Below are 27,064 nucleotides of genomic sequence, written 5' to 3'. Positions count from 1 at the left end.
GTGGAGATGGTTGTGGACTTTAGGAAGAACCCAGCCCCACCCGCCCCCCATCATCCTGTGTGACTCCCCAGTTGACTCTGTGGAGTCCTTCTGCTTTCTGGGTACCATTATCACCCAGGACCTCAAGTGGAAGCTGAACATCAACTCCCTCACCAAGAAAGCCCAGCAGAGGATGTACTTCCTGCGGCAGCTGAAGAAGTTCAACCTGCCAAAGACGATGATGGTGCACTTCTAGACCACCATCATCGAGTCCATCCTCACCTTATCCGGCCACTGCCAAGGACAAGGGCAGACTGCAGCGTATCATTCGATCAGCTAAGAAGGTGATAGGCTGCAATCTGCCATCCCTCCAGGACCTGTACGCCTCTAGGACCAGGAAGCGTGCAGGTAAGATTGTGGCTGACTCCTCCCACCCCGGTCACAATCTCTTTGAGATACTTCCCTCTGGCAGGAGGCTGCGGTCCATCAGGACTTAAACGTCTTGCCATAAAAGCAGTTTCTTCCCGTCTGCAGCTATAGCCTCCTTAACAAGGCCCGGATTACCCACTGTCATTGACTCTTATACCAAGCCTGTATATAAAGTATGCATTAATGCACCCACGTTCTTCTGCACAGCTTTTGTCTTTCTCTTCTTATCTTTATCTATTTATTTTTTGAAAGTACTTTATTTTTCTGTGTGATTTTTGTGTGATTTGAATAATTGTATATTTGTATTTGTATATGTGTATATTTTATGCACCAACTGCACCAGGTCACATTCCTCGTAGGCGTAAAAACCTACTTGGCAATAAACAAAATTCTGATTCTGATTCTGATATTATCCCCTGGGTGGAAATTCTATTTCAAATGAAAGAAATTAAATTGAATAATACGTGAAAGAAATTAAATTGAATAATACATGAAATTAATTTAATTTAATAATAAACTAAAGAAATTAATTTAATTTAATAATAAACTAAAGAAATTAAATTCAAAAGCAAAACAGTATATATACATTAAAATACTTTAAGTCACATATTGTGGAAGGAATTGTATGTCCTAGTACTGTAGTGTATGTAGTACATACATGACATAAATATTGATGATTGTAGAATAATAATACCATATCACCAAGTTAAAAAAAGTTGATAACGATAATATGAGTCAACTTGCCCCAATAATTAGGGTTAATATAGTTTTATGAATATACCTATATACCGATATATATACATCTCTATTTCTATTATTATGTCTAGATATATTGCTACATATTGTAATATAATTATTATTTCTCTTCTTAATGTCGTGTAACTAACAAATTTCCACCCGGGGACCAATAAAGTATTTCTAATTCAGATATCAATAGCTGGTACTCAGTATGTGGACTTTCTGGGATCTTTCTTAATGTAACTCTATATAGTATCTCCATTAAATTAATTCTAACTAATGCCTGTACTGAATTAATCTAGGATATTAAAATCAATGTTACACTTTCTTGTTATACGTAAATAAATCTCTGTGCATGTTAAACGCAGAGAGCCATCGATCAGGGGGTGCAGTGGTTCGATAGGGGGCAGCAGCAGGTCCCCGGATGTACTCACACAGCCCGCAGTGAAGAAGAGAAGTGGGCGGGGCTTTGATAGCACTACAGCGCCACTTTTGAGCGGTCGTCCACACCGTCAACAATAACAGACCGCAGGAGTTGTCAGAGGAGTTGTCAAAGAAAGCCGAGAGAACAGTGCCAAGACGGTAGAGCCTTCACTTATATGTGGAAGGTATATTAAATTGTTTCAGTTCTGTTAAATGGTATTTAATAATGTTTGAAACCACAGCGTTTAACCTAGGGGCTTGGCAGCTAACGTTACAGCGTGCTAACGTTACTCTCCTTCGCTACCGATGGTTGCTAGGAGCTTAGCTTGCTAACGCCGCTGGCTCAGTTACCGCTGACAACCGTACACCATCAAATAGTGTAGGATTCAACAGGTTCACTGTACTTTACAGCTTATTTTCTAACTTATAGGTTCAGTGTTGACGCTGAGGTGTTACACTGACATCTAGGTCACTATATTTGTTACCTGGTATCACAATATAACCTGAAAAACCTTTGGAAGTGGCAGTATACCCTAACAGGTCACAATTACTCTTTAGTTACACGTAGTTTTGCACACCACTTATAGACATTTGCGTATGATCACAACTCTTACTGTAAAACAACCTCAGTTGCAGACTGTGGATCACTTGTAATCATTTTATTTATGATGTTTGATCCTCAGACCTTCATGTAACCTTTTCAGAATGGGCCAAAATATTGCAATTAATTAATTGGTCTTAAAACAATACGCAGATTATTGAAACACTTTTTCTCTGTAATGATTCCACCTGTTCGTACTGGCCCTTAAGAGACTCCTTCCAAATGTGAAAAATTTAAATAATAGGGGTAAAAAAAATCCACACTCCTCGATGTGTGCAAAGATGTATTAAAAATGTAGCTGAAGTTAATATGATGCTTTAGCAGACTGAATTAGATAAATCAGGAGAAATTAGTGCGGCAAACTGACTTGAAAAATTGTGAAGTTATCCTTTAAGTAATATTGTCTAAGGACATTGACCTTAGATGCAAATACATGTTTCAAATAGCAGAAATCAAGAATTGGATTGAGCCAGCCATTTAATATACAAAAACAAACTGATGGAGATAAACCTTTTTTGGTGATTCACAGTTTTTCCATCAGTGCCCGAGGAGTGGATAAGATCTCTTGGCCCTATTAACTTTGTATTACTCTGACTAGTGAAACGTTTGCCTAGTGACTTTTTAAAAATACTTTTGTTCCTAGGTCAAAGATGGTTCAAGACAGTGCTCACATTCGGCAGCGGGGTGCCCAGGACTTTATGGCATACTATGAATTTGCCTGTGCCCGGCAGGAATCAGTCCCTCTCCCAGCTGTTAAGATGAACCTTGACAAAGGGATGCTGGACTTCAATGGAGACAGGGTCAAACTGACGGACTGGCCACCCATTCTCAACTCTATCTGCATCAACAAACACCTGCACCACATTGCAATAAGTAGCACATACCAAGCTAGTCTGGCTTCTGGAGATGCAGGTAAGGCTGGATAATTAGAATTAGAAACTTGAATGTTCAACTTTGCATAAAAGCATTAATCATATCACCACCAATTTCAGATAGAAGATACTATAGGTCAAGCTTCAGGAAGAAGATCCCAGCCATTCGCTCTAAAGACATGACATTCAAGTTGTGCAAGGCCCTGAGAGAGTGTCTGACTGTCTCTCCTAACCTAAAGACTCTGCAGCTTAATGGACTTCCACTGAGAGAGAGGGACCTCATCACCTTGACAAAGGTAAAAACAAACCAGGAATATGATTTGCAGTGTAAACAGTGTATTTTTAACTCTTTTAACTTATTTAGAGAAACTGGCACAGAATCAGAAGCTCATTTGTATTTACTCCCCACTTTTCCCTTCGCTCTCTACTGTCAGAATCAATTTCTGAGCTGTGAGTGTTAAGAAATAAGCCTGTAACTGTTAACTACAGGGGTACTGAGCATTAAATATAACTATTGGGTGTGTGAGAAATTACACCTGAATATTATTTCAAACAGCTGCTTGTGAGTGTTTAAGAGTGAAACTTGATTTTAAAAAAAAACTAATTAAAGATAATGAGCCATATGTATCTATTCCAGGGTTTAGCAAAAAGTGTTTCCTTGGAAAACCTTTCTCTGGCAAACTGTCCAATTGCAGATGAGGGTTTAGAGGGTATGTACTTGTACATTCACAGTTTTATTTCCTTTTATTGTTCAGAAAACCTTCACAAGATTGTAATGTATGTGAGCGTGTTGTCCTCGTAACTGCCATTTTTATATGTTTCAGTAATTTGCCAAAGTGTAAAGTATTCTACCAGAATCAGGACGGTAGATTTTACAGGAAGCAATCTCACTTGGAAAGGGGCAGAGCATATGGCCAACATCATCAAGGTTTAATATGTAATTTTTAAGAATTTCAAAAATGATAAATTATATAAAAAAAATACAGATTTGTTTCAAATAAAAAAAATTCTCAGCATCAGGGAATGCAGAGGCATGGTACCGCATGGGCAGAGTCTCTGAGGTATCGACAACCACAGTTTGAGGGAATGGGAGGTCTCCGCCGCATCACCCTTAACTCTAACACTTTGATTGGGGACAGAGGTGCTGCTGCACTTGCACACGAACTGGCTGAGGACCTCTGGGTTAAAGGTTAGTAGGTGTGTGGGTTTGAGTGCAATACAAAGAGAAGACTTTGTTTTATTATTGCTGTTTTCTTTTTAGTAGGGATTTTCTCAAGTTTTCTGTGTCTGTTTTGTGACTTGTTGAACAGCTGTGGATCTACAGAGGTGTGGTCTGTCCAGTGAAGGAGCTCGTCGTTTGCTGGAAGCTTTGAAAACTAATTCTGCTCTTTGTGTACTGGATATTCGTAGTAACCCTTTAGTTGGTAAGAAGTTACCTTAACCAAGGTCATAACATAAATTATTGGTATGTTGTTTGTTCCACACATCACTTTTGTATTGGGGATGTAATTAACTTTGCAGCTTCTAGGTGCAGCTAGCGCATTGTTAGAGTTTCATTTAGATGTTTGTATAGCATACTAATTCTAACCATGTTTACAGTATGTGTGTTTCATAACAGAAAAATGCTATATGGCCATATAATACTACAATTACTTTGATACTGTAATGGTTCAGAAACATCCCTGAAAGCAAAACCATAGAAGTCTGGGGGAAAAATTCCTTGCTGAATGTTTTTTTTTCTTAACAGACAAGGTCCTTATTAAAACTATAATAGAGAAAGTGCTAATGAATGCTGATGGACAGTCACCAGAGGTGAGTGTCTGGAGCAAATTTTCATCATTCAAAGAATAAATCATTTAATGAATGGTGTATTGGCATGCATGCTTCATATTTGTTACAAATCTTTGCTCCATGTCTTCCTTATGTTGTATTGCAGTACTGCTGGATCAAGCCTGCAGCCACAGAGCCACAGAGAGTCACTGATCCAAAGAGGCGAGCAGTCAGAGGAAAAGCTACATTTAGGATAGGTTTGTGTACATTTTATAATTTTTCTCACAATGCTAAATTAAACATATGTACCTGTCTGTGAATTCAGTTAAGGTCATTGTATTGTGGTAGTGAGCACACAACACACAGAAAAAGATCTTTTCTCTTTTATTAACATTGAGTTTTGTCTCTAAAAAGACTAAAAAAGACAGACTTAAAGCAGATTTTCAGACTCCTAAACTGCCAATTTGGTTTAGACATAGTTTTGGACGTTTAAACATGATTGACACTATATTCAGTGTTGGATCTCTTTCAATCTGTTTGAGATATGATCTATTATCTCATACTCATATTGTCTTTTTCTGAATTCTTACCTTATGGCTTTTAAGTCATCTCAAGAACTGGTAAGAACTGAATTCATTTCCATCCTGTTCTCCCTTTGTTGCAAAAAGAAACTTGAAAATCATTTTCAAGTGTTTATATGGTTTAGATTTCTTTGTATTAGAATATTGAAAATGTTTTTAGCAACAACTATATGTTTTATTTATATGATAAAATAGTATAGATTCTCACCTGACAACAAAGTCAACACTTTTAAATAGGGATGCCCAGATCAATCAGCCACCGATTGTCATTGGCCAATATTCAGTAAAAATAATTGGGAGATCAGGATTAATGCTTTCTAGTCACCGATCACAGAAAAAACAATCCATGACGCAAACAAACGAGTCAATTCCCAGCTGATTTGCTGCCGTTGCTGCATGCTAACTAACCTGAAGGAGCACTTCACCCCTAAAATGAAGTGTGTATTAATTTCCTCGCATGCCAGTGCCTCTTTGTAAATGTAGAATTAGTCCAAAGCACACAATCCAGAATTGTTGAAGTTAAACTGCGATCTAGTTTTTAAACAGTAAAACTATATCCATGATGTCCGTGGGCTCTTAAAAAGTCTAAAATCCAATAATCAGAATTTTAGACCTTTAAATGTCTTAAATATGCTTTTGGTCTTAAAAAAAGGTTCAGATTAATGAAGTTAACGTTACTTGTATAAAGCTGCATTTTTCAGAATCAATTTTAAATGTGTTATTGGGGAAAACTTTGTATTGAGAAAGTTTGAGATGATCGGCAGTCCGAATCTGCAACAAAATATCGTGCTCGGGACATCCCTACTTTTAAGTAGTTTTGGTTTGGGTACCCAATCGTAATCAAAAGCAAAAGATGAAGAGTGCAATGCTGTCTCATAACTAATACAGTAACTAACATTATTTTCAGCTGGACTTTATTCTCTTATGCTTGTGATGTTTAGAACCTGCTTTTTTAGATATAAATCGTGGATCCGCAGGCTATATCACTCCCTTATTACCAGTAATTCATGCATTAATTAACTCACAGTAAGCCATTCTGTGTCCTGGTTTTAAGGAATGACTACACATACCACAGAAGCAGGATGTGAGGATCACTCACCACCAAATAAAATACTCTACGGGGGCCTTTTCATTCATGTCCAATTGCCAGTGCTTTCAGAAAAAACCTTGCTCTCCGTTAATGAATTTCCAGTTGTTTACTTGGCTCTTTTTCTGGTGCAGCCCCTCGTAAAGGAGCATCTGCTGGAGGCCGGAGTTCAGGTGTTGCTCAGACACAGAAGCCCTATTCCCGCTCCCATTATGTGCCTTGGCGTGCTGCTGCACGGGCTGAACGCCAGAGGTGAGAAGATGTTGGTAAACCAATTTCCTTTTAGCTTAAAAAAAAAAACCCGTTGTATTTCATTTATTATTATCAGATAAGAAAATCTAGTTTGTGTTTTTTGGTGTCTGGTTTGAAAGTGAATGGAAATTTTGGTCTTCAGTTTTTGGCTACATTTATGGAACATGTCTCCTCAACCTGTAAAATTTACAAAGCACACGTCAGGTATCGATGTGATGGCGCTCAGTGAATCGAAAACTAATATTGTGTTGGTTGTCTTTGTTACAGAGGTATGCCTCCTGGAGTCACTGTTATAGATCAGAGCTTTCAGGTGAGTGTTCTTTCTTCTTCTTCTTCTTCTTTTGTTTATGGACAGGTTGCAGCGTTGTTTCAGCCAAGTATGAATTGGATTCATTTCAAATCTTCAGTTTCCTTTTATGAGACTTTCTGTTGTAGAAAATGCATCAGAACTGTCAAATGGTGCCAAAAGGGATTTAAAAAGATTTGTGTTTTTTAAAATACATGGTTTCATTAGGGTGCAGCTACTGTAAAGGTAACCGTGGAGTCAGATTCAGAGGGAGAGGAGGATGAGGAAGAGGAAAAGGTGGTGGTGGAAGTGGAGCAAAGACCATCTTCTCTTAGTCTCCAGGAAAGGATCACTGGCCGCCAGGTTGAACATCTGCAGGTTAGTAACATCAGCTTAGTTCATAAACTGGAACTTTTTTTGCAGACATATCAAAGTTTTTTGGACTTAATCAGATTACTTTCAAGCATGATAAGTGTGCTGTTGTGTGTGTGTGTGTGTGTGTGTGTGTGTGTGAACGTGTGTGTACGTGTGTGTACTTGTGTACGTACCTATGGATGCCCTGCAGATGGAGCTCAAAGAGTGTCGTCTGAGGCTGGGTGAGGAGCGCAGAGCCAGACTGAAAGCTGAATCAAGACTCATGGAGGTAATGATGTTCTCAAAAATACTTAGGTACATGTGATATTTTTTTTCTGTTATTTGTGTTTCTTTTGTTTTCCTCTGCATTCTTTCAATGCAACAGCAGTTTGCATTTTTTTTGAATAAGCTAAGGAATTCACTCTGGATGTGAAGCTTGAGGACGTCAGTGCCAAACTTTATGTTATGACACAGAAACGTCTTTATTCCAGACTAACATTATATAGTTTGATCTATAGGATCGGTCAGCCACATTTAAGTGAGTTTTGGATAATTACAGAGCTTATAACTTCAGATGAAGTGTTTATTGTTCAGTCTGAAATAAGGAGAAAGCTCCTTTTATGGTAGGTAAGTTTCGTAATGAGTCAATGTCAACTGACCGTCAGGCTTTTGAAACACTTGGATGTAATGGATAAAAGTTACAGTACTGTAGTATGTATTATGTTGTTTTGTAAATGAACAAGACACTGGCTTATTCAGTGTTTTTGTTATTTCTATTCAGTATGAGCTGGAGAATGCCCGTCTTCGGAACGCCAACCACTCCCTGTCAGAGGCACTTGCAGCCACTGGATCTGCATCCGCAGCCCCTGCTTTCAGTGCTCTTGAAGATGAGGCAGTCCTTGAAAGCATCGAGAACTCATTTACCAAGTTCCATGCTTTCTTGGATCTCCTCAAGGATGCTGGGTGGGTATTCCTCAAAGTGGCCAGTACAACATTTCTCTTTTGACTTGGGTTGTGCCAATTTGGTTCTGGTTTTAGGTGGTTTAAAAATATGTGCTCATATAATTATCGTATTTTCAGTTTCATAATGTGTCACTAGTTCATTTTTTTTTTGCCATCCTATGAGTCATAATTGTTTTTTCCACCTGGGAATCTGTTGCACCCTCTTGGTCAAGTTTCACTCTGAATCCCAACAGAAAGTTATTTTCATTTAATTTAACTATTAATGTTTCCCCTTGTTATATTTTTCTTTATCCAATTGTTTTTCAGTGTGTTTCTTTTAGGACCACAATTGTTATTTGTTATCAATCAATCTTTGTTTTATTTTTCCAATTAAATGTTCCCAAGTCACTAAAGCCCAAAGTGATCCGCTAAAGTTGTTTAATTTGTCGACCAACAGTCAAAAATTGCTGTAAGACACTTAATGCAGTGCACTTACAATCATGTGATTTTTCTGCATAAAGAAGTAGCAATTTATATATTTTACGAGGTAGTACAGGAATTGTATGGTTGACTCCCAACAGCTCGCCCCAAACTGGAACCCAAACAAACCGGTTCAGACAAGCGAAGTATGCATTACCTGCCCAGCACAAAATCAGACTAAGCAGAAGTAATTGACAAATGAGAGTTGACAAACATCTTAAAATTGCTTTTTTTTCCCTCTCCTCTGTGTCTGCTGCTTTTCTAAGTCAGCAGTGTCAGTCAAGGCTTTATTGCTGTGAGTTTGTTTTGCTGTCTGCCCTTGTGGAAAAACCTGGCTTCAAGCATCTCAAACGATCTCTATAACTCTTTTTAATTATGGATACATAGGATACAATTGTGTAGTTGATGTCCATCTTACTGGACTACATGATGATCAGAAGTCTGTTCTCTTTTTGTACATTGACTATTCACTATTAATGTGGTGTTAGATTCTGTTTCGTTCTACTTTTTTTAAATTTATTTCTTTGATTGTTTATCTTGATTCACACTCAAGGGCAATTAAAGGATGTTGAGTTATTGTGAAACCAGGGCCATAAGGTGTAGTCATTAGGTAGGGACCACCTAATATTGTCCTTAAACATGGGCTAGGTCTTACTATGCTGCCATCGTTGTTCCCAGAATTTACATTGTATCAGTATATAGCTCCATTTGCTGGGTTTCTGCATTGACACACCGACAGTTCTTCTTTAGGTGCTTAAGGTGTCACTTTTTTACTCATTCATTCCTCATGTTGACCACAAATTTACCCTTTTACCCAGTGGGAAGGGTCAAACCAGTATCCTTGCAGTCTGCAGCACTTACTTGTCTCTCCATTGTTACCTTATTTTGGCTACATATTCAAAACATGTTAAAGGATGGGGTACACACAATAGAAAATCCTTATATCAGTAAAATATTGCTTTATACTAGAACATTACAGTATGAGCAAGCCAAAAACATCCTACTGGGTCCATACTCTTTTTTTGTACATTGACTTTTCACCATTGATGTGGTGTTAGATTTAGTTTCGTTCTGAGATGCTCTTTAAAAACTCTTATCTCTTTGTTTTGGTCCTGTTGGCTTCCAGTATTTGGACATCTTTTAATGCCCAGGTCAAAAGAGAGTTTCATTCTGAGAGGAGGTGTTTAGTTTCACTGTGACCAATATGTATTTGCCATAAATAAAAAGATCCTTATCTACTTTCTTTATTATTTATTTCTTTGATTGTTTATCTTGATTCATACTCAAGGACAATAAAGGATGCTGAGTTGTAGTGAAACCAGGGCCATAAGGTGTAGTCATTAGGTAGGGACCACCTAATATTGTCCTTAAACATGGGCTAGGTCTTACTATGCTGCCATCGTTGTTCCCAGAATTTACATTGTATCAGTATATATCTCCATTTGCTGGGTTTCTGCATTGACACACTGACAGTTCTTCTTTCGGTGCTTAAGGTGTCACTTTTTGACTCATTCGTTCCTCATGTTGACCACAAATTTACCCTTTTACCCAGTGGGAAGGGTCAAACCAGTATCCTTGCAGTCTGCAGCACTTACTTGTCTCTCCATTGTTACCTTATTTTGGCTACATATTGAAAACATGTTAAAGGATGGGGTACACACAATAGAAAATCCTTATATCAGTAAAATATTGCTTTATACTAGAACATTACAGTATGAGCAAGCCAAAAACATCCTACTGGGTCCATACTCTTTTTTTGTACATTGACTTTTCACCATTGATGTGGTGTTAGATTTAGTTTCGTTCTGAGATGCTCTTTAAAAACTCTTATCTCTTTGTTTTGGTCCTGTTGGCTTCCAGTATTTGGACATCTTGTAATGCCCAGGTCAAAAGAGAGTTTCATTCTGAGAGGAGGTGTTGAGTTTCACTGTGACCAATATGTATTTGCCATAAATAAAAAGATCCTTATCTACTTTCTTTATTATTTATTTCTTTGATTGTTTATCTTGATTCATACTCAAGGACAATGAAGGATGCTGAGTTGTTGTGAAACCAGGGCCATAAGGTGTAGTCATTAGGTGGGGACCACCTAGTATTGTAAACATGGGCAAGGTCTTACTATGCTGCCACAAACTGATGCTCTTTGCTATAGTTGCCATTTATTCAGTACCAATTAAATTCCAATAAAATGTTTTAGGTAATTAATATTATGCATGTGTCATATCAGTGGCGTTTACCAGTTTAATATCTCAGATTATTTCTGTACAGTTCAGTAGTGCATAAATGAAATGTGCCAACTCTTGAGCTTTGCTTTCTTTTCTTTTATAGCCTAGGTCAACTAGCTTCAATGGCTGGAATTGACAAGTCAGATTTCCAGCCTCCGGGAAAACCTCAGCTCTCCTCCACAATAGGACCAAATTTGGGTATTGCAGCATTGCTGGCCAAAGGGCAGTATCAGGATGTTCAGGCAATGGCGAATGCTTCCTATTTGGTAAGTGTATGAAAAGAATGTTATGTTATATCTTTCATTTTATGTCTGCATGCACTACAGCTCTGGTTAAAGTTAATAATGACCTTTTGATTGCTTCAGACAATGGACTTGTCTCTGTACTTGTATTATTAGATCTTAGTGCTGCATTTGACACCATTGACCATGATATTCTTTTACAGAGACTTGAGCATCAAATTGGCATTAAAGGAACCGCACTAAGCTGGTTTAAGTCATATTTATCAGATCGTTCGCAGTTTGTACATGTTAACGATGAATCTTCAATAAATACTACAGTTAGTCATGTAGTTCCACAAGGTTCTGTACTTGGACCAATACTATTTACTTTAAATATGCTCCCTTTAGGCAACATTATTAGGAATCACTCCATTAACTTTCACAGTTATACAGATGATACGCAGTTATATCTATCGATCAAGCCCGATGAAATTAATCAATTATCTAAATTACAAACATGTCTTAAGGACATAAAATCCTGGATGAGCTGCAATTTTCTGATGTTAAACTCAGAAAAAAACGAAGCTCTTGTTCTTGGCCCCAAAAATCTTAGAGACTTACTGTCTAAAGATATAGTTACTCTAGATGGCGTTACCTTGGCCTCTAGCACCACTGTCAGGAATCTTGGAGTTATCTTTGATCAGGATTTGTCATTGAATTTCCACATGAAGCAGACCTCTAGGACTGCCTTCTTTCATTTACGTAATATTACAAAACTTAGACACATCCTATCACAGACAGATGCAGAAAAACTAATCCATGCATTTGTTACTTCTAGGCTGGATTACTGCAACTCTTTATTATCAGGTTGCCCCAATAAGTCCATTAAAACGCTCCAATAAATTTAAAACGCTGCAGCACGACTACTGACAGGAACTAGAAAAAGAGAACACATCTCTCCTGTACTAGCTTCTCTGCATTGGCTCCCTGTAAAATGTAGAATAGAATTTAAAATCCTCCTCCTCACCTATAAAGCTCCTCATGGTCAAGCCCCTTCATATCTTAAAGAGCTCATAGTACCGTATTACCCCTCTAGAACACTACGTTCTCTGAATGCTGGGCTACTTGTGGTTCCTATAGTCTCTAAAAGTAGAATAGGAGCCAGAGCCTTCAGTTACCAAGCTCCTCTCCTGTGGAATCAGCTTCCAGTTGTGGTTCTGGAGGCAGACACCCTCTCCACATTCAAGAGTAGGCTTAAGACATTCCTCTTTGATAAAGCTTATAGTTAGGGCTGGATCAGGTGAGTCCTGAACCATCCCTTAGTTTTGCTGCTATAGGCCTAGACTATCGGGGGATTTCCCATGGTGCACTGAGCTCCACTCTTCCTCTCTCTTTCTGCACTCATTCATGTCCCATTAATGCATGTTACTAACTTCACTTCTTCCTAGGAGTTCTTGTGCTTTCTCGTCTCGCAGGTTCTTATCGATCCTGGTGGAGACTCCTGCCATGGTCCTGCTAGATTGCCATTACCAATACTGTTGTTACTGTGCGTCTGTCTGTCTGTGTCTCTCTCTCTCTCTCTCTCTCTCTCTGTGTCTCTCTCTCTGTGTCTCTCTCTCTCTCTCTCTCTCTCTCTCTCTCTCTCTCTCTCTCTCTCACCCCAACTGGTTGAGGCAGACAACCACCCACCTAGAGCCGAAGGATCTGTCCTAGGTTTCTGCCTTTTAACGGGCAGTTTTTCCTTGCCCTTGTCGCCAAGTGCTTGCTCATGGTGGTACTGTTGGGTCTCTGTAAATAATGTTATAAAGAGTTTGGTCTAGACCTGCTCTATTTGAAAAGTGTCCTGAGATCTTCTGTTGTGAACTGGCACTATACAAATAAAATTGAATTGAATTGAAAAAGAATAATTGTTGGACCAATGTAAATATTTAAAAAACTTAACAAAAATAAATTAATAATACACGTTTCAAATAAAGTTAACAAGTTAGTTTAACACAGTTGCTTTGAAATTGATAAAAAAATAAATAAAAATGAATTCATTTGTTTGACACGAATTGAAGTTGATTCAACAATTATCTTTTTTCAGTCTGTAGCTTGGAGTAGTCCATAAACCACAAGCAAATTACATTTTGCTTGAAGGATAAATTGTTTAACAGCACCACTAACTTGTATGAACACTAAATATTTCCATCATATATCTGAGCTGTAACAGTGCTAAACCACATCAAGTGGAAATTAGGTTTAAGTTGAACTATTGTATACCAGCTCTATGTCAAGTTTAAATATTAATATTGTTGACACCACTACTGTGTCTTTCATTGCACTCTGTGAGGGGGCCTATCCCATCACAAGTTGCTTATGCTACTCAGAGAACCCGGGTTACACAAATAATACTATAAGGAATATTGCCTATATTACCTCTTGATTTGTTATAATTCCTAAGTGCCTCTCTGTCTTTGGTAGTAGCACTAAAATCATAAGGTGTATCCTATTAATAACTTATTTACCAATTTCTGTCTTCAGGAAACCCGCATCCTGCCTGCTGCCCCTGGTAGACCAGCTGACACCACCACTTCCAGATCACCATCCTCTGTCAGGGATGACAGGCCGCTAGATGTGACCTTCGATCAGCCCTCTGGACCTGCAGGTGACCGCGGTGTAGGTGGAGAACTGGAACCAGATAAATATTCAAAGCCTGATACCCAGCATGACTCAGGTTCTGAGCACAGTTTCCATAGCCAAAAATCCTTTGATATGGTTTACTTTGGTAAAACTTTTCAGACTCAACCAAGCCACCTCAAGAGCAACAGCAACTCTCACAGAAGCAATGGTTCCCATGGATACAGCTTCAATAACAGCTGTGCTCACAGTCATGCTTCCCATAGCAACGGGTCTCATGGTGGATTGTCCAAAAGGTCGAGTGTTAGTGACTTCATAAGTGAAAAGGCAGAGTCTGTGGGATCAGTAGGGTCAAGGAACAGGGGAAAGGGAAGGCTAGTGACAGTAGGTCAGTCAGGATCAGAAGGGTCAGACTATCTTGGGAGGGAGACTCTGGAGCAGGTCAGGTCTTTAGGTGGTCTAGCAGGGCAGTCAGATAATGAATCCTTCTGACTGGCTGACCAGAGTAATATAAACAGCTCTGTCTCTAGGTGTCTGTTCTTAGTGCCTTCTCATTAAAGTGCTTTTTGTTACTTCTTAAGACTGCAGATTTTATAAATCTTTTTGGATTCTAGATTTGAGACCAGAATTCTTCACTCTCAGGTAATTCATTTTAGGGAGTGATGGAGAAGTCAGTCAATATTTTGTTGCATTTAAGTCAAAGCAGAGGTAGAGTTGTTTCTCTAACCTGACTAAGAGAAATGTGTCAAAAAATGCAATGTAATGTATATTTTTGTATTTACATTTTAACCTTTTTTTTGCAGACACGTTTCGCACTCTAGGGCATGTACAGTATAACAGTTTAATCCAGTAAATTTGATAATAGGTATTTGGGTTTCCAAGCTAATTCCCCCTCAATCAAGTTTAAATTAAAATCCAGAGATCAAGTTCCTCCATATGTGATCTTGTTTCATGTGAGAATGCACCAAACCTTTGAGGTAAATTGAAGGGGAGCTTTAGTTGCTTTAGTATATTTATACGTTTTATATGTTTATGATGTAGAATTGTATCCATTGTTCTTGTTAAGATCTTCAAAATGTATGTATCTGTATGTTTTGAATAAACATGTAAGCAATTAGCAGCAAGTTGTGTTTCTGAGCCTCTAAATGCAAAAAGCTGTCTGCTGCCACTCCAAAGTCAGAAATGTTTAAATCATGGCAGTGCAAGAGTTAAGTGCTTACTTCCTAATAAAATCAATATGCTGTGACACAAACCCTGAAAGGAAAGACGGTGGTTTATTTATATGGTCAGAGCTGCTAGTGTTGCTAGAATGTTCCCTGTGTCGATGCACCCTGTCAGTGGGTGAAATGATGCCAGAAAACCTTTTGGATCTGTGTCTACAGCTTTTCTGCAGAAACTATAAGCTTTAGTAGAGCATCTAAACTCTCTTAGCAGGACCAAAATCTGTTAACTACATTTGAGTTGTTTACAGTCTCTTATGGTTGGTGCTGTGTCCTGAGAGACAAAGCAGTGAGACCAGAGTATGATTTTTGTGGGTTAGAGTAGGACAGAGTGTTCTGTGGGCGTATGCGTGTTTTCTGTTACAAGTGAGCACCAAACACCAGTAAAAGCCAAAAGTGCAGCTCTTTTTGCAGCGGTGACAAGGAGTGCATAGAGAGTTCCATTTCTCAGTGTTACCTAATCTGTGGTACTCCCAGATGTCTTGTGGTACTTTTTCCACCTGTTTTGAGCAATACTTTAGAGACCGATGTAGAGATCTTATTTATTTGTTGTACAAAGATAGTTTTCGGTGTAAATGCTTCCATTTGTCACTTTCTTTTGATTCGCTTCAGTTTATGTGTAGTTTATGTACAAATGCCAGTAACGTGCTGTGGAAAGTAAAGTGAAACAGGAAAGAACAAGAATTACTTAAGAAGCGGGAACAGTTTCTTAGCTTTTGTATGTGCACTTGATATACTGTGTTGTCCAGGGACAATGTGTGACAGCCATCTGTGACAGGTCATGATATAAAACGGTTTCACAGTTGATACACAGTTGCTATAGCAACGTGGGTCACTGGGTAACTTTTGGGGGAAAAAATAGCACTTTCGGCCACTTACAAATGAAACATTGAATTCATAATCAAACACACTGTTGCTCCATTCACTATTACTACTACGGCATTGCCTGGTTTGGTGCAGGGGTCAGGGTTTGTTTTTTTTCAAAGCCACAGGAAGCCACTGGAGAGGGGCTAAAGTGCCACGTGTCTGTGGAGCCGCAGATTGCCTATCGGTGGATGACCATTATCTTATAGCTAATGCTTGCAAACTTTCGATAGATATAATTGCTGTATAATGGACATTGCTATTTAAGTTAGTTTGTTTTGATGATTCTTCTCAACTTGTCTTACTGTTACACAATGTTTTAGCATTTATCAGCAACAAATAGGAACGAGGAAAGACATAAAGTCAAAGTGAAAGTGAAATAAATGTTGGGAGTTGTGGTAAAGGAGCCCATCCCAGGCAGCTTCATGGAAAGATCTCGCTGGTTACTAGTTATTCGGGTGTGGTGCTCTTAATGCTCTTGCAATTTGGAAGAACATGTTGCCCAGGTTACATACCAAGTAGGAGTTCCTCTTTTCAGTTTCTCTACTTCCGTGTGAGTGATGAATGACTCAAACTTACGGAGCTAAATGATCAGTGCAGTATGTGAGTGTATAGTTATCAATCAACTGTGGATGAATAACTGAATGTGCAAAATTATCACTCATGTAATAAAACAATGGTCTGTCATGCCACACAATGATCATAGTACAGCATGCTATTTCCTGTACGAATGAGGGTTTCACTATCAATGTACTGAGGCCACTTCGATAAGTAAATTATCAAAGCTCCTCTGCTTCTTTCGGTGTCATAGAAGATTCTACAACACTGGCGTATTGTTATCATCATATGACACATTCCCAGACTCTACTTTGCACTTTCAGTCTCAGCATTGCCAGAACAAAGCAATGGGTTATGAAAACTGTGTGAAAATTGCTGTCATGTTTTATGATCTCTACCATAATTATAACTGCTCCACAGATATGGACACTACTGCAGCAGCGCTAACAGAAAACAGTGTGTTAGTGGTGAAGAAAGCGTATTGAATAGGGTAAAAAAAACAATTGGAGACAGTGTGACGGAGCTGGTGCAACAAAGGAAACACCACATGAAAACTGACACGCTTCCAAATATTTCAGGGATCAAAAGGTCAACATCTACACTGAGAAAATTACATAATTTTGTGACTTACAGTAAGTGCATTCAAACTCCTTATGAACAACAAAGACATGTCAAATAAAATGAAGGAAGCACCACATGAAAAATAAAAATAAAATGCAACTTGTGATGTAAAATATACAGGGGAGTTATATTAGCCTACAGTGTTCCAATGGCACTAAATGATCAGTGCATGAAAAACAGAAAATAATTAAAAGGAAAAGGTCATTCACATGAAAACAGACCATATATAACACTGAAAACATAAAAGACGACAGGTTTTGTAAAGACAATCAATCATTTTGCAGCATATGTGTTATTCTGCACACGTATGCTAAAGTGCTTTAAAGCTAACTCTAATGGCCCCCAGTTAAGAAACAATAGCTGTCTTTTACTATTCCACTAACTAAAGTAGGATTAGACTTTATTGTCCCAGTGGGAAATTTGCCTTGGACGTCACAGTGTCTCAAACTCAAATTGGTTGGGGCCACTGCTGGTATTGTCATCTCGAGTCCACTTCAGCGTCCAAGTATTACAAGAAAGTGTAATAGTCTAAAAAATCTTTCCATTTCTAATATCATACTTAACAAAGAAATGTAAACAGCTTTTCTATAAATTTTATATCATCATCTTTGTTGTTCACAGCTTCATACAACAAATGAAGGCCCGTAACCTGCACTTCTCAAAAGTCCAATTTTGTGCCAAATTCAATAAAATTTAAAAATTTAGTTAAAATTGATATGAAACAACAAATGCAATAATCTTGCAGGTCAGGTACATCCATCCATCAGTTGCACATGCCCATCTCCATCAGAGAAAGTGTACACATTGTACAGTAACAGTGATCAACAACAAGGATAGCTACAACATACACACAGATTCCATCTAGCTGGTGTTAAGGCTTTTAACGGACAGGCGGACAACAGAATGTTTGGTGCCTGCTCAGAGGGATCCTGTACAGTCTGCCTGAGAAGAAGAGCCGATACTCAGGGTGGAGAACATGAGTTGTGTGATTTGTTGAAAAATAGCCCAGGTACTGGGCTGTTGAATGGCTGTCTGTATAAGTCGGGTGAGTGACAGAAGCTGCACTTCCTGGCTCACACTAAAGGTTCTGAGCATTCTCATGAAGTGCTGCAACCTGGAGCAGACATCCTCCACATGGACCTTCCACACCAATTTGTAATCCATGATTTTGATGCCCAGGTTACTGCAGGAGTGCACCTGCGCCATGGTATAGTCATGGATGACCACTGGTCATTAAAGTAAGTAGTTAAATGCAACAAAAGGGTAGCAATTTTGAGGCACCAATCACAATCATCACCACTAAAACATGTACGAATAACGAGTTTCCTAAAATTGTCGCCAGTGTGTCAACTATAATCTAGGACTGAGAGAAAGGTCTAAAAGCTCAACGTCCTCATCTGTGTTATTCCTGTTTATTAATCAACTACCAGCAATGTTCTGATACCGGATTGTTGTTTTATTGAAGAATGAATCATCTCATAGGCTGCCCCAGGATCACTCACTTGAATAGTCAAATAATCAGAATTTATCATTAGTTTAAGATAAAGGTCCACTGGATGAGCCTCCATCTGGCCTGGCACATGGCAATCATGTCCTCTTATAAAACAGGTGCATTGTGGGGTCAAACAAGGCTGTTGCATCATTACATAACACTGGCTGGAGGCCATCCATGGTTGACCTGGTACAGAGAAAACCTGGGGAGATTTAGCAAACTTACATTGTGTGCTTTTGGCAAAGGCAAATAATGATGGAAAGTGACCAATGACGCATGTTTTTTGTATGACAAACAAACGTGCTTTTGTCGTGAGTGAAGAAGAGGCTGGAACTTAGAGAAACTGTCTTAGCAGTGAAATCCACTGTAGTAGAGAATTTGCATTTTAAACACAAATGCCACACAAATGCCTGTGTAATTCATTTTAGATGAGTAGATATTACTATTGTCTAATTGTAGCTGAACTGATTAATTTCCCTGGCTCACTGCAGACTCTTTCTATAATTTTTATTCCTAAAACAAAGATCAAGGAGATCTGATGAGCAACCACTTTTACTGACTTTACTGTCCACATACTTTTGCATATACAGACTCATTACAGTGTATTTTTATATCAACAAAAGTAAGTAAAGTAGTAATTGCTGTGTTTTTGTTACGTCCCAATGAGCCATTTTAATCTACAGAGGGACCAGGTCTTCTTCTATAGAGGCCGCCATGTTGAACCTCCATGTTTCTATAGTAGCCCAGATCGGACAAACCAAACGCTGATTCTAGATATGGCCTTTTGCGTTTTTCGTGAGGATGACTGAGCTGTATTCAAATGGTCGCCATCTACAACTTCACTGCCAGATGCCACTGATCCTACAGATCGTACAATACTAAGTAACAGATTAATGTGCATTTTAGCCCAAACGCGCTCTTATCTGGTCAGTGACTGAGTTTGGAACAGTCTAGCTAGAACTGTGCTGACACCGTGTATCAATACTCCATATATATTATTTCTACGAATAGTAATTATAAATATGTATAGTCAATGTAGCTGTAACCATTATGTGTTAATTGTACAGGAACATTGAGCTTTGCTCGTTTGGCAGTCTTCCATATTGCCTTATCTTTCCAATGTATTCACTAATACAGACACTGTGACACAGTTAACACACTTGTTTGCTTGCCAAGGAGATGTTAGTTGGGCACAGACGTAAATGAGATATCTCGAACTTTAATACTCCTATCAGGGCACCATTAACATAATCTATTTAGTGGTCAAGGTAATTGCCTATCAATATTTTCCTCAAACCAAAGTACAGATGGAGACACACATTAGTTTGCTTGCCAGGCTGAAGCCAGACAGGGCTTATCTGTTGATAAATTGCTGCATTTCTGTAATCACTGCAATGTACTTTTATGTGACTATCGATGAATCATTAGGGGTTATTAGCCAACATTGATTAAATATTAATAAGAGGTACTGAAGCGAACCAATCTGAAGTGTTTACACCCAGCCTCCCACACCATAAGACACATGTATCAGTTGTTATTTCGGTGTTTCACACTGAAGCTTTTGCACAGGTCTACCAATCAAGCTATATGCATTTTATGTTTACGTTACATTCAGTATGAATTATGGATTTTGCTGAGTAATTACAAAAATACACAACATGAAAATGAAGACAACACAAAATAAAGTTCTGCGAAAGGATAGTTGTGTTTAATTGTTTTACAGTTATGGCCAGATTCATAATTTACTGCATCACAGAAATCATGCATGCTTTTGACAGTGCTATGAGAGGTGCTATGCTGTAAAAACTACACATTATATAAATACAGCTACAATTAAAATATGCCAGAATCCTGAGAAAAAGTACGAGTTTCATCTAAACATAATTGTCTGCTAATAATACAAAATAATCTGTCCACAAGACGCTCTTGGTCAAAAACTTTAGCATGAATACATTTAGGAGTAACACGTCGCTTTCTAATTCAAACACTCCCTGGGTGAACAGAATAACCTGCAAATAAATTACAACCATCACACTTTTAAAAACAACACAACTCTAAAGCTGTACATTTCTTTTTCCAAATGCAAATGGAACATTTTTTTGATTAGATTATACAAACAATGTTACATTTCGTCACAATTTTCAGCAAGTGTTAAGACAATTTTGAGTGGTATAAATCGACAGTAAATACAGCTATAAAAGTGCTCCACTGATAACAAAACTGTTGATTGCAGAACTGTTTTTCATTTCTTGAGATATAAAATTTAAGAGAAACACTATATGAGCAATTTTTTTTAACCCTTTTTGAAATGCTAAAGCTCTATTATTTAGACTATCGGCCATAACTTTACAAAAGTGTGGTTACACAGGTCATGGATAGACAGGAATGTTGTTATTGGAAAAGGGTCTCCTCAGGCCCAGCAAACAAAAGGCAGATTCAATCCATGTCCAAGCCTATTCATGCATTCGTCCTGTGCTCATCAGTATTTGCCAAGCTCACACTGGGCAGTGATAAAGCCATTCTAATTACTGGGTTGTCCTTTTGAACCGGCCCGCTCCTGATTTTTAAATGGGTGCTTAGTCATAGTAGGTCCACGTTTCGCTTCCCCAGCAGTTCCCCTTGAATGATTTTCACAACAGTGTCATTTTAAATGCAACTGTCTTCATCATCTGGAGCCTCCTTTGGTGGCCATTAGTTGTTCTCTTGTGAAGCTGTGGTTTCCTAAGAAAAGAGTGAATAACAGAACAAAACATTAGACCATGGGGCCAGGCTATCAGACACACGATTACAGAGTCTTTTAAGTACATTGTTCCCAAAGCTAAACCAGGATTATTCAAAGCTGGGTTCCTAATTTAGATATTTAAGTTTTCAAATGTAATATAGCTCCTAACTGGTCATCTGTCCAAAAAAACAACCTGACACCAATTGTTGTGAGACCCTGGGACGTATGTTGAGTTAAGTTCGTTGTGTACTCACTCTTACGTGCTTATGATATCTTATCTCCTCTGTTTGGTGTTGCAATCTAATGCAGTAACTTGAAAGTGGTATGGTCAAGGTATACTTATACAACGTGCAGATTTCAGATAACACCACTGGCAGATGTCTTATACGGTGTTTGCTCTTGTTTTTACATCTTTACCTTTCGTGTAATTTTCATTTGTCTTTCATTATGTGCAACAATTTCAGAAGACATGTTATATTTAAAAAGCTAATTTAACTTTTAACTAAGCCTTGATTCTTCTCTCCCTGCACATATAAAATACTGCTCTCACATGTTCAAAAAAGAACATTTCTTGCCTGCTAAAGCAACATTTTTGTTTAAACAGCAGCAAATGGAAACTTTCAGGGGTGCTGCTTTAATTGCTTGTAGGCTGTGCTTAATGAGAGTAGCAAGACACTAAAAAAAACCTCCCACTTCCTGCCTATAAGGCAGCAGGACTAGAAAGCCTGTGTGTTCAATTAACTGTTTGTAGTAATCCTGTGTGTGAATAATTACGACATTAACCGGTGTGAACTTGTGTTTTTGACTAAAATTAGAACTCTCATAATAGACATTTTTATGCATATGTATGCAGTGATGCATTCATATAAACCATTCTTTATGGTTTCTACAGTTTCTTTATGTATTGAATCAGGTATCTTCAACAAGAGAAGTTTAAGGAAATGTATCTTTGTCTCTCTGATCAGCTAACAACTATAGTGACATTACTTTAGGCTGTGTTTAGTGTTTCAAATGCAGTGTTATGATTTAAAACGTTTTTTTGTACTGTGCAATTTGTCATAATATCACATATCGTTCTACAGTCTCACCCACCTACAGAATTTGACTTTCCCATATTTTAGGCTCCCAAAGACTATTTGAATTGAATACCATTGAATATGTATCTATTAAAGCCATAAAAAAGTCCCTTACAAATGGAGTCCTCTCTCCGTATTTGCTCCAGAAGGTCATCTTGACAGTGTTCCTGTGCCCCGTCCGCTGGTCAAAGGTCTGGCACGTTTGGAACGGGGGACTGTAGAGATGCAAACTGACTGCACCCTCTGTGTGGCTGCCATTTTCCACACGATGCAGGCCAATGGAGTCTGAAATACACACGCACAAACAAAAAAACATGCATTAAGACAGTGTGTGCCACCAGAATGCTGTGAAATGAGGCACACAGGCAGTGCTGTAATCAAAAACCGAGACCAAACATAACACCAGGGCTCTTTTGGCTTTGGGGAAATACTCAGTCAGCAGAGATTTGAGGAGAGAGCTGAGTACTGTTCAAGTTATAACCGACTGTTAACTTCTCTGAGACCAATTTAACATAAATAACTGCAGAGGTTGGAAACTTTGGTGGTACTCTGCATTGTAAAAAATGTCACACATATTACACGGTTGTCATGTCTGAGATATGTCACATCAGTATATCTGATTTGGTAACTTGGTTTGTTCTATTGTACTGAAGCATGATTATTTTTGCCACATTAAGAACCAGTTTCACAACTTGCCCCACACACACACAAACCAATGAGTATTTATAGAACTAAGTGGTATTAATATTGTAGAAGGGTAAATGGCCAACTCTAATTTAAAAAAAAGAAAAAAAAACAATCAGCACACTGTCTGCTTTCTCACCATTTATGTAAGCAACCTTGTTTTCCTGGAGAATTCTCTGCGACTTCTGGACCATGTTTCCTTGTGATTTACCGTCCGGCCAGTCAAACAGCGTCTCCTTCAGCTGTCCCTGCAGCAGCTTCATGAAACAATGGGAGTTTGTGTGGTCGTGGATGCTACTGCAAATTGCAAGAAACACACAAGCATACAGTGTCAGAATATGTCCTCTTTCTTGAGCCTTGAACCAAAGGCAACAAAAGCAAGTATTACAAATCTGTCCTATAAAGCATTTCTGAGTTTTAGTCAAAAGGTGAGAGAGTTTTTTTTTGGCATTTTAGACACTCAGGATCTCTTCTTGTTGTTTTATAAAGTGTAAACTGTTCTTCCAGACTGGCAGGTACTAGATTGGTGCATAATATAATGTCATGCCATTTTAATGCCCAGCAATGGTTGGAAAATGTTTCACAGGGGCAAAGATACATTGCTATGCCAAATTAACAGCTGTTAGTCAAATAATATGTAATCATATAAAGACCTTTAAAACATCATACGGCAAATATTAACCACAGTAAACTGAAATGGATCTTCTCCATTTCTATAGACTCCAGGTGTTTAGGTGACATTTGCTGACATAGTGGGGCATAGATATCGCCAAATAATGTCTGTCTGTAGAACATTGGACTCTCCTATCTCTATTAACTTTATACAATAATTGCCAGAGAATATCAGTCAACTATGTGACCTACAGTATCTACTGAGCGGTACGCTGTTAACATAAGGTGTAACAGGTTTATCCGCCACAAATTTGCAATGGCAATCTTTGAGACCTTGTTGATACGAAATGAAAATGAGCAAAAGACTAGAAAATAACATTGTGTTTTGCACTAAATATTACATCTTCTCATGTTAATTAACCTATTTGTTTGCATGCGGGAGCATCTCACCTGCCATGGCCTTCTCCCCAGCACAGAATCATGAGATTGAACTTCCCGTTACCCTCATCGACCAAGTTCCTTGTGTATCTGCAAAACAGGACAATTTGTTCAACGAACAGCAAGACAGATAATGAACCATTGCTCCTGTTACACTGAAGACTAAAAGGTTTCAAAGGGGAAATGCAGTGTAAATGTTTTGGTAAAGTTGAGACATGCTGCTGCTTCACATTTAATAATTAATTCCAAATAATGTAGAACCATTTTAGGACAACCTAAAAGTTCAGTCGCTGTTATTCGAGCATTATTTGATTTAAATGTCTTGTCAAAATTTGATAACTTGATTTTCATTTATATGATTAAATACATTTTCCACGCACTAAACCTATCGCACTTGTAATTTAAGTGTAAAAACATGTAAGGGAGAGGGGGGGAAACTTTCATGTTAAAGATACTGAAATATAATCTGCCACCTGCACTTAAAGTCCCCCCCCTCCATGTCACGGGCCCGGCAACCTGCGCAAATATCGCCACTCGGCACGTTTTTGCGCTTCCGTCAGTCTTCAAATATTGTCGAGGCAGCTGCAGCTCCCCGGTGGGGTAACTGGACAGTCACACCACACGCACCCATGCCCGTAAACATCAGCGGGTGTGTATCCGTACTCAGTGTTGATTGGATGGCCCACTCACTCCCCCCCCCCGCCTCACTAATCAAAACACCGCTTTAGAAAACTCTTGAATAGAGCAGCCATATTTTGTAGTGGGGAGGCCTTACTGCAGAGATAAACATGTTGAAGAAGTTGTTTTCTGTGAGCTTTTGTAGCTCAATTTTCTACATTGATATAAAATTATGCAAATAAGCTGATTTTTTTTTCTTTTATTAAAATATGGCGTGACTAAAGGAGGTCTTGGTCATGGAAACAAGCGCAGGTTTTCATTCAAAAGTGATGTTTTTTAAAGCATACGCAGTTTTAATAACTGATTGCATGGATTATTTTTTTTTTATAAATACACACAATAGGTAAGCTAAATAACATAAATCCTACAACACATCACTTTTTTAAGCAAACTTTCTAGCTTTTTGCAATAAAAACATAAGAGCAGCAGACATGAAATACAGACACAACATAGACAAAAGTTAAACATATGATTGGACAAATAAAAGTCGGACTATATAACAAAACAAAAACAGACTGAGCCAAGGTGACAGACAAGGCTATAGGCTAGAACAAGAGAGCAAAGTGCATCAGCATAATAAATCTGTAATATCTGATGAGTTAGTAGCTGTAAATAGGATTATGAAACAAAATGTTTTTTTTACCTGTACTGGTCAGACTTTGCATATTTCATCCACTCCTGAGGGTTGCTCTCATATGATTCCATTATATTTTGGACCTCCTCAACATTGATGCAGTCACTCTCGAAGATTTTATGCAGGATTTTTATCAGCTCATCCAGAGTTGCTGGCTTCACCACCTCGGTTTGATCCATCTCTCTGAGTCGAGCTGGAGATTCTTTTTCAGATATATTCTCTTCAGTTTAAAACCAACAGGTTTCTCTCGCTAACTTTGTGCAGTCGTTCACTTTTTATAGGCCAGCACAGCAATTTTGGGGGCGAGCTGGTGTCGGACTATACCATTATGGGAGAAGGTGAACGCCCACAGCACACAGTCTCATTTAAATAAAATGTCCTTATGAGCACATTATGAAATATCGCAATAAAACACTTGGCTGCGCTCCGGTCGCACTTGATCCATAGAGATTATATTTATTTCTTATTTTGTTTTTTAAGTTTTGATCACAAATATGCATTCATCTCACACATTAAGAACTTGGACTAATCCTCCCTGAGTCCAATTCCACCACGTTGCCACAAACACAACCTCCCCCTTTCCCTCTCTCTTTCTCTCACTGAGGCGTTTCTCCAACAATAGCTGTCCAAGCCTCGTTCTGTGGGCCCTCTCCTCACTAACTTATATCATCAACACACTGTCTGAGGTGTGTGCCGACCACAAGCTCACAAACAAGTGAGAGATGGAAGGGAAAAAAACGTGAGAACAAGATTGAATGGTATCAAGAATGTTATGGGAAACACAAGCTTGTTGTTCAGGTTAAAATATTTTTAGGCCTTTAATCACCCTTGTTTTAGTTGTATTAAATTAAAGGATTATGACATGACTTTTGCAGTGCATAAGAGAATAGATGCACTATGTAGTCAACCATACTTTTAATGAGAGTGTATTAGATTATGTTAAATGTTCAGAGCGATGGGAATGCTAACTATTAAAATATGTAAAGGGTGGAGCAGAAGAAAGAGGTAGTGATTCATTAATACTGCAGATACTTAATGGTTCACTTAGTTATCTTACAAACCAACCAAGATAATCTAGAGATGGATATCCGATGATGATTGTGGGTGTGAGTTACTGGTGGAAAACTACTCAAGTAATATAGCCTGAGATTTGATGGGAAAATATTCAACCAAAGTCATATATTAGAAAATAAAAGCAGAAGGGAGAGCACATATTAGTAAAATGTAAATGTCAAAAGTAAAGGAGAATTAGGGAGTTCTAGCTCTAAAAGTGTTTCCATCTGAAAAGTTTCACAAGATCCAAATATCCTCAAAGTATAGCCTCAGATCTCAGCCTCAATTATACCTCAGGAGGCAAATTGAGTAAATGTTTTGACTTTCCACTTGCTTGTGCATGTGTGGATTTAACTTCTGAGTCTGAGATAGACTTAAAATTAGACACAGACGAACAGTCAGACACAAGGAGAGATGCTTCTGTTGGTGTTTTTGATATCACACTCAACATCCTCTTCACAGGATGTTCTTGGCGCTGTATGTCTTCCAGTCCAGCTTGCAGTTAATCATAAATCATCCTTACAAATGCTACACATTCCTTCACAGACATGTT

At 38.4% G+C, this 27,064-nt stretch overlaps 2 protein-coding genes across 2 annotated transcripts; one reads left to right on the top strand and one right to left on the bottom strand.

The window, feature by feature from the left end:
- Window positions 1-1,611: 1,611 nt before the first annotated feature.
- cep78 (centrosomal protein 78) lies at window positions 1,612-14,979 on the top strand. Its single transcript, XM_051423201.1, has 16 exons — window positions 1,612-1,754; window positions 2,814-3,082; window positions 3,163-3,338; window positions 3,680-3,752; window positions 3,867-3,970; window positions 4,057-4,231; window positions 4,353-4,466; window positions 4,790-4,854; window positions 4,979-5,069; window positions 6,615-6,732; window positions 7,000-7,042; window positions 7,247-7,396; window positions 7,584-7,661; window positions 8,154-8,335; window positions 11,123-11,285; window positions 13,764-14,979. The coding sequence occupies exons 2-16, from the start codon at window positions 2,821-2,823 to the stop codon at window positions 14,349-14,351; spliced, it is 2,382 nt and encodes a 793-aa protein (XP_051279161.1). The 5' UTR covers window positions 1,612-1,754; window positions 2,814-2,820; the 3' UTR covers window positions 14,352-14,979.
- Window positions 14,980-20,300: 5,321 nt separating this feature from the next.
- Window positions 20,301-25,727, bottom strand: cdo1 (cysteine dioxygenase, type I). The gene is made up of 5 exons (XM_051423187.1): window positions 25,468-25,727; window positions 24,159-24,236; window positions 23,236-23,393; window positions 22,528-22,697; window positions 20,301-21,335 (listed from the first exon to the last, which is right to left on the bottom strand). Exons 1-5 carry the CDS (start codon window positions 25,635-25,637, stop codon window positions 21,306-21,308), a joined length of 606 nt encoding a protein of 201 aa, XP_051279147.1. The 5' UTR covers window positions 25,638-25,727; the 3' UTR covers window positions 20,301-21,305.
- Between the last annotated feature and the right edge of the window lie 1,337 nt (window positions 25,728-27,064).

The sequence above is a fragment of the Dicentrarchus labrax genome, unplaced genomic scaffold (genome assembly GCF_905237075.1).
Source record: "Dicentrarchus labrax unplaced genomic scaffold, dlabrax2021, whole genome shotgun sequence".
NCBI classification, from domain to species: Eukaryota; Metazoa; Chordata; class Actinopteri; family Moronidae; genus Dicentrarchus; species Dicentrarchus labrax.
This window is presented reverse-complemented; position numbering and strand designations above follow the sequence as displayed.